This window comes from Rhincodon typus, chromosome 2, assembly GCF_021869965.1.
Source record: "Rhincodon typus isolate 14 chromosome 2, sRhiTyp1.1, whole genome shotgun sequence".
Lineage (NCBI taxonomy): Eukaryota > Metazoa > Chordata > Chondrichthyes > Orectolobiformes > Rhincodontidae > Rhincodon > Rhincodon typus.
The window spans coordinates 18,931,391-18,944,637 of NC_063333.1; the positions used below are offsets into that span (position 1 = coordinate 18,931,391).

Sequence of the window (13,247 nt, forward strand, 5' to 3'; positions counted from 1 at the left end):
AGTGACTAGCAGCATGCCACAAGGATTGGCACTAGGTCCACTGCTTTTCGTCATTTGTGTAAATAGTTTGGATGTGAACATAGGAGGTATGATTAGTAAGTTAGCAGATGACACCTAGGTTGGAGGTGTAGTAGACAGCATAGAAGATTACCTCAGTACAACAGCATCATGATCAGATGGGCTACTGGGCCAAGGAGTGGCAGATGGAGTTTAATTTAGATTATTGTGGGATGCTGCATTTTGGAAAGGCAAATCAGGGCAGGACTTATTCGCTTAATGCTAAGTTCCTGAGGAGTGCTGCTCAACCAACACACTTTGGAGTGCAGCCTCATAATTCCTTGAAAGTGGAGTCGCACGTAGACAGGTTAGTGAAGGCGGCATTTGGTATGCTTGCCTTTACTGGTCAGTGCATTGAGTATAGGAGTTGGGAGGTCATGTTGCAGTTGATCAGGCATTGTTTAGGCCATTATTGGAATACTGCATTTCAGTCTGGTCTCCCTGCTAGAGGAAAGATGTTGTCAAACTTGAAAGGGTTCAGAAAAGATTTAAAAGGATGTTGCCAGGTATAGAGGGTTTGAGTTATAGGGAGAGGCTGTATAGACTGGAGCTATTTTCCTTGGTGCATCGGAGGCTGAGGGGTGACTTTATAGAGGTTTATAAAATCATGAAGGGCATGGATAGGGTAAATAAAAAAGGTCTTTTCCCCAGGGTGGAGGGAGTCCAAAACTAGAGGCATAGGTTTAAGGTGAGAGGGGAAATAATTAAAAGGGACCCAAGGGGCAACGTTTTCACGCAGAGGGTGGTGTGTGTATGGAACGAGATATCAGAAGTAGTGGTGGACGCTGGTACAATTACAACATTTAAAAGGCATCTGGATGGGTATATAAATAGGAAGGGTTTAGAGGGATATGGGCAAATTGGTGGCAAATGGGAATTGATTTATTTAGGATACCTGGTCAGCATGGACAAGTTGGGCCAAAGGCTCTGTTTCCATGGTGTTTATCTCAATGACTCTAACTCACACAGAAGCAATATACTCTTAAAGGTGGAGGACGATAACAGTTCGAAAAAAAATTGTTTCAGTAATTGACTGGGTAAGTCTTACCATATCAACAACACTATAAAAATCAAATTGTGCTTTGATTAAGTAAACAACATTGAACTTTCACATTTTAAAATAACTCATTTAAATGGAACTGCAGAGATTCTCCCTTTTCTTTGATGACAATCGTAGGAAAATAACTTTAGAAATAAGGGTTTGAACCTCTTGGAACAAGATTTGCATGCTTTTCCGATTGAGATACAAAGCAGGAATGATTGGCATCTATGCAACAAGAGGTAGAACTTGATGAAAAGTACACAAGTTATAAGTGCCCCATAAATTCTCCAGATGGCTGAGCTATTCTGCGAAGGATTCAAAGACTTAACAAGATCAGGATACAAAAGAAAACTTCCATCCTTAATCAATGTGTGCATAATTCAATGAGGTGAAACGAGCTGCTAGTGGCTTTTTATAGTTCTGAAAATCAAACAGGTTTCATCTTAATAATAATATATTTTTCAAAGAGTCCTCAGTGTTCTTCTATATGAATCACAATGGTACATCAAGTAATTATGAAGCAAAAGAAATATTGCCTTTTATTGCAAAGGTCAGATTATAGAAATAAGGAGGTCTTGCTAATACTGTAGACAAAACAAATGAGACAGCATCATTTACAGCTTTGCTCACCTTACTTAAATATGGATCTTATTTGCATTTAAAACATTTTAGAGAACTGGCTGTTTGGCTCTTCTCTGGGATGAGGTACTAGTCTTAGGAAGAAAGATTTTATAAGTTGGACCTACTTTTGTTCAAATTTACAAGAATGAGAGGTGATATTGTTGAAATTTAAGCTTCTGAGGAGGTTTGACAGGGTAGATGTGAGAGGATGTTTCCATCCATAGAGGACCCATTTCAAAATAAAGAGAAAGAATTTCATCTCCGAGGGTTGTTAACCTTTGAAATTGTCTCCCAAGTAGTGGAGGCTGGATCACTGAATACAAGTTAAACAGATTTTTCATTGACACCGGAATCCAGGGTTATTGGGGGCCAGCAAGAAAGTGGAGGAGTCAAGGCCACAATCAAATCTGCCACGGTCACACTGAATAGCACAATAGGCTGGAGGGGCCAACATACATATAGCATTGTTCAAAAATACTCCAATATTTTTATTAATAGTTGAATTACTTCAACTAGGCCTTGGACAAGTATATACAAAACAGCCTAAAAACATAGCTCCATCTCTTCCACCGTTCTCATTTCATTCAGCAAGCCAAGTAACAGCAAAGGCTGCAATTTGATACAACTTTCCTAAATCCCGAGAGAACACTCAGGGGAAAAATTAACTATTAATAAATGCAATGATAGAAATTGATTGTACATTCTGTTCTTCTATTCTGGAATGGCAACCATTGATCCCATCACGAAGTCTCATATTTCTCACATAAATCAGGCTACTCCTTAAAAACTAAGAGCCCCATATCATTTATCATCTCAATGAATTCTCTAAATTCTCAGGGCACCTTCTGTTATCCACAGTGATCAGCCACAATTACCTGTAGGTTTCACATACCATTTAACCTCCTTATAAGCGCTTCTTCCTGCAGAATTATGCAGTGGATTTGTTCATCCAAGTCTTCCAGGATCTAAAAATTTAACAGATACAATTAAAAAGAAAAAAAAACTATGACATTAATTTAAAAATAACACAGAAAATTTAATTTGCTGCATAATTGTATTTTCAGCCCAAATGGAGCCATTCAGACCTTGCGATAGTGTTGCCACTGGATTCTAGCTGCCTGTCCTCTCCAGGTATCTTCTGTCATCTTCCTTTTCAAATATTATTCAGTTAGCTTTTCGCTCACTTTGCTCAAGGGTCATGTGCTTCTAACTTTGATTATGATAAACAGTTCCTCTAGATTTTCTTTCAATCATAACCAGTGTCTATAACTCAACTCCATTTTATCAACTTTGGAAATAATCTTACACTATCTATCTTCCTGAAACTGCTCTTATTTTTGAACTTCATAACTATTTATCATGCCCACTGTTCCAGTCTTTTTCCACAGCTATATTATTTCAAACCCAATATTATTCAGGTGGAACAAAAACAGAAGTTGCTGGAAAAGCTCAGCAGGTCTGGAAGCACCTGTGGAGAGAAAGCAGAGTTAACGTTTCAGGTTGAGACACCCTTCCTCAGACTTTCTCTCCACAGGTGCTGCCAGACCTGTTGAGCTTTGCCAACAATTTCTGTTTTTGTTTCTGATTTACAGCATCTGCAGTTCCTTCGGTGTTTATTATTCAGGTGAATCGTACCATATAATAATATATGAATTAGGAGCATAAGTAGGTTATTCAGCCTCTCAAGCCTGCTCTGCCATTCTATTAAATAACGGCTGATCTGCTGGTAGCTTCAAATCTCCAATCCCACCTACCCCTGACAACCTTCATCTCTTCCTTAACAAGAATCTATCTGCCTCTGCTTAAAAATATTCAAACACCTCTGCTTTCACCACTTTTTCAGGAAAATATCCATAGCTTGACTATCCTTTTTATAATACTGTACAAGAATTGCACATAACATCCTAGCAGCGGGCTAACCAATGTGCTCACTACATTCAACATCACCAGAAATTATTTTTGGACTCCTTTATTAGAAATTTATTTGAAACGTACTTTCTTGCACTGCTCGTATGTTTTCTGTAAAAAGTATACATATTAACATCCGAGGGATACCATGGACAAGTAATTGAACTGCAATACCTATATAAATACTGCTGTTACAAGAGGTCAGAGACTAGGAATCCTGCAGCTGGTACCTCACCCCATGACTCCCAAAAGCCTATCAAACCATTTACAAAATACAAGCCAGGTATGAGATAAAATATGCCCCAGTAGACTGGATGAGTGCAGCTCGAAGAAAATCACATCCACAAACAGTCACTTCACCAATAAGTTCAGTAGTGGTAATGTGTACCACATGCAAAACGCACAGCTGCAATTCAGCAACATTCTATTTGACAGATGCCATATTGGAGGAAGTTTCAGGATTTGTTCCAGTGACTCCATAGGAAAACGGATATATTTCTAAACCAGGATGGCGAGTGGCTTGGAGGGGAATTTGCAGGTGGTCATGTAAACGGACTGCAGTGGTTCAAGGAGGTAGCTCTCTGACACCTTCTCAAACATAACTAGGAATGGGAAATAAACATTGGCCTAGCCAGCAACACCAACTTCCCATGAATGAATTAATAAATGCTTCCTCCTTTTTGTTTCTGCATTCAATCTATCTTATTGTCTGCCCAATGGATCAATTCTGTCCCTATTTTAATGTAAGGTTACAATATACTTAAAATTTAGAAACATGTTAATAGCATGTGCAAGTATCATCCTTGTTAGAGAGTCTTAGAGTCATATAGTAATACAGGCCCTTCGGCCCAAACTGGTCCATGCTGACCATGGTACCCACTCAGCTAGTTCCAATTGCCCGCATTTGGTCCATATTCCTCTAAATCCTTTCCCATCCACATATCTAACCAAATGTTTTGTTTTTTTTTACATGCTGCCATTTACCTGCCTCAACCACTTTTGCCAGCAGTCTATTCCATATACACACCACTCTCTGCGTGAAGAAGGTGCCCTTCAGGTCCCTTCTTAAATCTATCCCCTCCAACTTAAACTTATGCCTCCCAGTTTCAATTCCCTATCCCTGGGATAAAGACTATGCATTCATCCTATCTATGCCCCTCATGATTTTATACACCTCAATCTCCTACATTCCAAGGAATAGTCCTATTCTAACCAACCTCTCCCTTTAGCTCAGGCCTACTAGTCCTGGAAATATCCTCGTAAATCTTATTTGCACACTTTCCAGTTTAACTAAGTCTATCTTATAACAGGGTGACCAAAACTGTACACAATACTCCAAGTGTGGCCTCACCAATGACTTATACAACTGTAACATAACATCCCAACTCCTATACTCAATGCCTCAACCGATGAAGGCCAGTATGCTAAATGCCTACTTCACCACTCTGTCCACCTGTGATGCCACTTTCAACAAATTATATACTTGTAGAACAGAGGGACCTAGGAGTACAACACTCCTCAGGACCTTACCATTTACTGTATAAGTCCTACCTTGGTTTGACTTTCCAATGTGCAACACCTCATACTTATCTGTATTGAATTCCATTTGCCAATCCTCAGCCCATTTCCCCATCTGATCAAGATCCCTCTGTAATTTTCGATAACTTTCCTCACTATCAACGATACTGCCTAATTTTGTATCATTGGTAAACTTACTAATCATGCCTTGTACATTCACATCCAAATCATTTATATAAATAACAAAGGTCCCAGCACCGACCCCTGTGGCACACTATTAGTCGCAGGCCTCCAGTCCAAGAAATAATCTCACCCTCTGCTTCCTGCCATTGAGCCAATTTTGAATCCAATTAGCTAGCTCTTCCTGGATCCCACGTGACCTAACTTTCATGACTAGCTTGCCATGCAGTACCTTGTCAAAGGTCTTCGTAATTGTTCATTTAATAACGTACCACTTTGAAACAGTTCTTGTGGTTTCAAAACCTACAAAATATTCAGTGCACATCTGCGGCACAGCGGCTCAGGTGGTCAGCACTGCCGTATCAAAGCACTAGGGACCGAGGTTCAATTCCAGCCTCGAGTAACTGTGCAGTTTGCACATTCTACCTGTGTCTACACGGGTTTCCTCCAGGTGCTCTGATTTCCTCCCACAGTCCAAAGATGTGCAGATTAGACGTGTTGACCTTGCTAAATCACCCATTGTGTGCAGGCCTGTGCGGGCTCGGTGGGTTAGCCATAAGAAATGCAGGGTTGCAGGGATAGGGTAGGGGGCTGGGGCTGGGGCTGGGTGGGATGCTCTTCAGAGAGTCGGTGCAGATTCGAAGCGCCAAATGGCCTCTTTCTGCACTGAAGGGATGCTATGATTCTACATCTGACTCACACCAGGTACTCTTTCTTCAGTGTTGAAGAGGCTGTTATATGGACAAGACAACAAGGCCAATCAGCCTGATCAAGTAGCATAAGACAAACCACAGCATAAGCTGACGATAATCATGCCATTCCCTTAGTGGCATGATCAGCACTGCTCTCTCAACTACATCGGGCACATACCTTGAAATTCAAATAATGTTTCTTGGATTGTGTGCACAAATTTGCATTTGCTTCCATCTCCCAGCAACGGTAACTGCATTTCAAAATTTTCAATGAATCAAAAATGATTAATTGATTGGAAAGTGCTTTGAAATATGACAATGTGATGAGATTTATAAGACGGCAGACTCTTCACTGAATAGTAACTGCACTAGTGATCCTTTCATATCCCTCTAAAAATTAATACTTATCACATATATCTATCATTTCCAAACTTTCAAGATGATCTCTATCTCTCTAAGTGGTTCTTTCACTGTTTTTTTTACTTGAGTTGATACAAGGCCTGCTTTTCATCCTCATCATGACCTACAACATGCTTTCCTAACCTCTTACTTTCTTGATGCTTAAATTTGCATAATTTCCTTCTGTGATAAGCCATCTTAACAAAAAATACCAACTTCTCAACCTTTTTTGTGCGCTAGCCTCAATTTAGCCTAATTTATGTATTATCAGCAAAACAGTGTACATTGCTCTGCAAACAATAAGTCATGTATGAATTTTTGTTGTTTATCCTATATGGATTCCCTAATTCAGTGAAATAATGCGACCAGATCCATCATCACATATATCATACTGACAGCAAGCACAAAAATTCTACCGAGAATGCTCGAAATCAATAATTGATATTTAATTATCTGTCACTAAATTTTCCAGTTAGGTTTCTGCTACTTCAAAACGTACATAAGCAAAAGCATAAGCTATTGTTGTATTGGATGTTACGGGCCAGATCAAACTTCCTCAAAACACGTCAAGGAGATACACTAGATCCTAACATTTTCCTCTTTTTAAAACCAAGTGCCGGGTGTTGCATTCTGGATGCAATTTGATTAGTCAAACTACCAGGCTTGAAGCAAAACCCACTTTATTCATTCATTACAGTTAAAATGCAGACAAAAGAAAGGAGGATTGAAATATCTTAACAGAATTATAGATTATTTAACTCCTAAACAACAACTGTTCCAATAAAATAAAATCCCATAAACACACCCTTGGCAAAGGCAAATCCAGTAAAATAGATTTGTCTCACATGCAATTCTCCAGCCCAAGAACATCAAGAGAAAACCTCAGAGACAGAGAGAACTCAAGCGTTTTGTTGTAGTAGAGAGAGATGTATTGCAGCCTCCAAACCCCAACAGCTACTGAAAGCTAAATTAAATTCCTGGTTCTGTGGGAGCTTGACTGCAGCCATTCAGGTTTCTTCTACTGTTGCAACTTTTCAAAGAAACATCCAAAGACATGCAAACATTCATGAGTACAGTCCATTTTTTCCTGCTACCAAACGCCTTTGCATTCCTTCATCAAAGTCGTGACAATGTATCAGCAATTACATTCTCTTGCCCTGCCATGAGTATAATTTTCAAATTAAATAGCTGCAATAATTAGCTCCATCTAAACAGACTGGAATTTTTATCCTTAAATTTTCCCAAAAAAAACTTTTAAGGGGATATGATCAGTATACACAATTGTCTCAGACACGTTACTGTCAATATAAATGCTGAACTGTCACAACGTCAATGTCAAACTCAAGGTCTCCTTCTCAAGGTGGAATATTTCTATTGATAATTATTCGATTCCCTGGAAAAATACCCAATAGATCTTTCTATCTTTTCATCGTCGTCTTGCAAGAGTACAGCACCAACACCCACATCACTCATATCAATAGCCACTTTTGAATGGATTTGAATAATTAGGTCTGGCTCACACTGGGGTAGTGCTTCACACAGCTTTCAGGTTGTCAAATGCCTTCGGACATTCCTCCATCCACTAAAAATTTATGCACTTCTTCAACAAGTCAGTCAGTGGTGCAACCACACTGCGAAAATTTAATACAAACGTCCGATAAAAACCACTCAGTCCCAGGAATTGTAATATTTCCTTCTTCATCGATGATATGGGAAACTCCCCAATAACCATGGCCAGGAATGTGACTTGGGCTTGAGAACTCGCTGTCAGCCAGGTTTATCACCAAGCCCACTTCCCAAAGTCAAACAGTTCCAATAGATGTTCCAAATGTTCCTTCCATGTGTGACTAAAAGAAAATCACCAGGTTGCTGATGTACACCACACAATTGGGTAATCCTGAATTTAATGGTTAGTCTTTGAAATGTAGCTGGCACATTTTTCATACCAAAATGACATGACTTAGACCGGTAAAGTTCATTTGGTGTCAAGAAAGCTGAAATTTCCTTCACTCTTTCAAATAAAGATACCTGTCAGTATTCTCTGAGTAAGTCCAACTTAGAAATACAAGTTGCTTGTCCAACTCTTCTATAATCCTTTTAGGTTTGATGCTGCATAATTGAATGGCCTCTGGAAATCTAGTAAACACATCCATTATGGTCAGCAAATAGTGATTGCCACTTTTTCTTTTAGGGAGGGGTCCTACACAATCAAGACTCTTGTAAAAGGCTCCTCAAATGCGAGAATGGGTACTAAGGATGCTGGTTTTATCACTGCCTGAGGTTTTCCAATTACCTGACATGCTCTGCATAAGTCAACCACATCCTTATGTCATCTAGGCCAATAAAAATGTTTTTGCATTCAGCTTGAATTTTCCTCACTCCCAAATTATCTCCTACGGGTAATTCACATGCTACCCACAACACCTCTTCTATAATCCACTGGTAATCCAACTTGATGAACTTCTGCCCATTTCTCATTTGCCAGAATATGATGGTCTCCATTCTCTCATCAAAACTTCAAAACTAAAATCTTGGTTCTGTGGGAGCTTGACCCCACCCATTCAGGTTGCTTCTATTCTTCTAACTTTTAAAAAAAACTCAAGGCCTCACAAGCTGTTTACTTTATTGGCTTGAAGCAGACCACTCATTACCTGTCTCAACCTCTCTTCATTTAAAAGAAAAACTGGATAAAATACACCTCTTAAAGCCATAGTAACACATGGATTTCTCAGTGTTCAATTTTATAAAACTGATGAATCATAGCATTGATTTTCAAAAGAAAATCAATTGTGTTAACAGTAAGCTTTTACATTCGAGCAAAGATTACAGTCAATCATTATTCTTCTCTGAACAAATGTGTTTTCTTCACAAATATTAGGTCAACTTTCCACAAAGTATGCTAACATTACAACACTTACAGTCTTTTGGTAGTTCAGAACATGAATATTGACAAAAAGACAGAGACATTCTATCAAACCTCTTCATCTTTCAGTCAACAGGAAAACCAGGAGTGCGCTAATTTATGAATAAGTAGACTCAGATTGATTGATATGCTGCCGTGGAGAATGACAGTTAACTGCCAGTCTTTAAATGTTAAATGAGGCATGTTGACTTTGAATGATCAGGATATTACCCTGAGAAATGAACTGGAGAATGGCAGCCACCTATTTTGAGTTCAAACAGACACAGTGCATGTACATGTTCTTTCTGTCTGAAAGAACAAGCAGTTTTTTTGTTATATTTGTTCGTGGAATGTGGTCACTGCTGGTTAAGCAAGCATTTACTGGCCACTCCGAGTGTCTTACAGCATGGTAATATCAATCACATTGCTGTGGGTTTGCAGTCACATGTAGGTCAGACAAGGTCTGTAAGGCAGATTTCCATCTGTAAAGAATGTTAGTGAACTAGATGGGTTTTACAACCATCAACAGTGATTACATGGTCAGAATTATTCCAGATTCCTTTTATAGAATTCAAATTTCACTATCTGCCATGGTGGGATTCAAATCAATGCCCCTAAAACATTAGCCTGGGGTCCTGGATTATTAGTTCATCCCTTTCCCTAAATATGTGCAGCTTCCAGTACATGGATGTGCACCATACTGAGGGCCCAACTGAATGCAAAATTGGCAGACATTTGCTGCATAATCCTGACAGAGAAAGTATTATGCTGAAAAATCAATGAATTAAGGATAATTCATAACCTCCCACTCAGAATTGGTCTTTCACGTGGCCTTCTCACCTAATACAAATGTGTTTCTGTTGTATTACGTTCATCTTCATTTCTAAGTCAGTGTCTTATGCAACTCTGAACCTTTCAATATCACACTGATAGTTCTTTGGATGTTATTCAGGATACATTTATATTTTTACAATTTTCTTTCCTTTCAAGCAGTTTCTTTGGATTCTCACTGCTGTGTTTGAGGAGTCAACATCATCTATAGATGCAGCCAAGGAAAGGACCCATGGCAGGCACCGAGAGATCTGGATTTGCTGGAGCCGATTAGAATAGGTTCTTGCTCGACTGTTGCAGTGCATCAGGAAGGGGGAAAGCTATTTAAATTCTTTTTACCAGAAGCCAGTCACACCACATAAGACAGAGTTTTCCGATATGGTCAGTGGTCAGAGACAGAAGAGTATAACTGTGAGTAAGGCAGTTAAAGAGGTCCAGAGAGCAGCAGAGCAAGAATGTCAACCTCTGCAACTTGCAGAGGATTGCAGTTCTCTCAGACTGTTTGAATGAAAACAGGGGCTATATGGTGGACAAGCAACATGACCATGGTACCATGGTGCAGGAGGCCATTAAACTGGGGAGAAGAAAAAGGAACATTGTTGTCGTAGTAGGTGATAGTATAGTGAAGGGGAGTGACACCACGCTATAGCAAAAGGCTGGAGACCAAAAACAGACTAAACACAGTTTTCAGTCTGATGCCAGGTTTTGGACATCAGCTCAGGGCTGGAAAGGAACATTCAATGGGAGGGGTAAGATCAAGTGGTTGCCATCCATGTAGGTAGCTAAGATACTGGTGGAACTACAAAAGTGTTCTGCATAGAGATTATGAGGAGGTAGGCACTAAATTTAAAGCAGAACTGCAAAGTTTATAATCTGTGAATTGTTATGTGTGCCACATGCAAATTAATGTTGGTAAATAAAATTGGAGATGAATATGTGGCTCAAAGACTGGTGTGGGAGCAGTGAGTTCTAGTACATCAGCCACTTGGGAAATTGAGCACGGTTTATTTGGGAAGGTTTACAACTAAACTGTGCCAATGTTCTTGTGAAAAGCATAACTAAGCAAATAGAGAGGGTTTTAAACTAGATAGTGGGGGCAACTATCTAGTAGTTATATATCAAAAATAGAGGCAAGGTATGAGAGGAAAATAGTAAGATGGGAAATGAGGGTTAGAGAATGGCAGGAAAGGGCCAGGGAGAAGTCTAGGAATACATAACAATCGAGATGGTGCAACAATAACAAAAAAAAAGCTGAAGGTTCTTTGAATGCATTTAACATTGTAACAAAGTAAAATGAATTGAGTTAATTCTGAAGGAGGTCACTGGACCCGAAACATTAACTCCACTTTCTCTCCACAGATGCTGCCAGACCGGAGTTTTTGCCAACAATTTCTGATTTTGTAAAACAAACTGATAGCAAACATTGAAGTAAACAAACAATCAGGCAGACATGGCCACAGGTTAATAAGGATTCGTTCCTGAATACTGAACGCTATACGACAATCAACAAAAATAGGAAGCTAGATAAAAGGTAAAGAACTGAAATTGTTAATCAAGGTAATTTTTTTCCACAATAATCTGATGTGACATTGTTTAAGATGGTCACGATGAAGAATTGGTTTGGGTGGCAATGAGGAACAGTAGGGTCAAAAAATTCATCAAATGGGTGTTGTCTACAGAGCCCAGAGCAGTAACCAAAATGTGGGACAAGAGATACAAGTAAAAATATTGGTCTGAGAGATAAAGGAATGGCAGTAATCATGGGTGACTTTAATCTGCATATAAACTAGAAAAATTAGACTGGCAGTTATAGCCTGGGTGAACAGCTCACAGAATGTTGTTTGAGATAGTTTCTTAGAGCAGCAGAGTTTGCAACAGACAACACAGCAGATTATACTACATAGCATTATGTAATGCGATAAGATTAATTAATGACCTCACAGTTAGAACACACCAAGATATCAGCAACCACGACAATTGAATTTTACATCCAATTTGAAAGAGAGAAGCTTGAGTCTAAGACTAGTACTTTAAACTTAATAAGAGCAATTACATTGTTACACTGGCAAGAAAGCAAGTTACACACTAGCCTAGGGAATAGATCAATACAGACACAGTGGAACATATTCAAAAGGAATATTTCAGAATGCTATAAAATAAACTGCTAAAGGGAAGATTACCATTGTGGTTTACTAATGAAGTTCGGGAAAGCATGATCTTGCTAAATGACACAGCAGGCATAAGATGCCAAATGGTCTCCTTTTACTCCCAATTCATACGTTAATTTGATTTTATTCTTTGTTCTGGACTCATTCTTCTTCTAAATACAAGATTCTTAGATATTTATCTTTAATTAAAACAGAAAACACTAGAAATACACAGGTTAGGCAACATCTGTGAAATAAGAAACAGGGTGATTACATCAGGACACTGGCCTTCTTGTCAGATAGTGTGACCGAAGGTCAGTGATCTGAAATACCGATCCTCTTCCTCTTTCCACAGATGCTGTTTGACCTACTAATCTTTTCCAAAATTGTCGATTTTTATTTCAGATTTCCAGCATGCACAATATTTGCTTGCAGATATTTAGCCTTGTTGGTCATATCACCATTTGTCAGAGTTTTTCTAAGATCTTCTTCCTAAAGTGTGAGGTTGTATGTGCCAGTCATGTTTCATTTCTGCATGTGCCCTAATTTGTCTGTGTCTGTCCAATGTTATTCATTTTCCCTGAATATCTCCCTTTCTCACTTTCATGAAACATCAGCGTAAAATGATTATGATCCACTTTGATTATTTATACATTTATATATATTTTTAAGTGTTTTCATTTAAAAATGAATATCTTTTCTACAAATTATCCTACAGGCATTTTATATGTATTTTGTGCATTTAGCAGTATAAATTCAGCATTGTTATAACAAGATCAGCATATCAGTTAGGGTGTACCCATGTTCAGCATCACATTAGCCACCCAATCTAGTCTTCTCAAAGTTCCAAAGCATATATTTTAACGTAGATAGCAGGAACTGCAGATGTGGAGAATCTGAGATAACAAGGTGCAGAGCTGGATGAACACAGCAGGCCAAGCAGCATCAGA

The 13,247-nt window shown here is 38.9% G+C and overlaps 2 protein-coding genes across 3 annotated transcripts in view; one reads left to right on the forward strand and one right to left on the reverse strand.

The window, feature by feature from the left end:
* The window catches only part of nom1 (nucleolar protein with MIF4G domain 1), a 198,335-nt gene that overhangs the window by 18,474 nt on the left and 166,614 nt on the right, over positions 1-13,247 (forward strand). The window lies entirely within an intron of this gene.
* Positions 1-13,247, reverse strand: part of LOC125486602 (limb region 1 protein homolog) — a 105,547-nt gene that overhangs the window by 14,690 nt on the left and 77,610 nt on the right. The window contains exon 5 of the mRNA XM_048614770.1: positions 2,613-2,685. Coding sequence (XP_048470727.1) covers positions 2,613-2,685 — 73 coding nt within the window. The remainder of the gene's footprint in view (positions 1-2,612; positions 2,686-13,247) is intronic.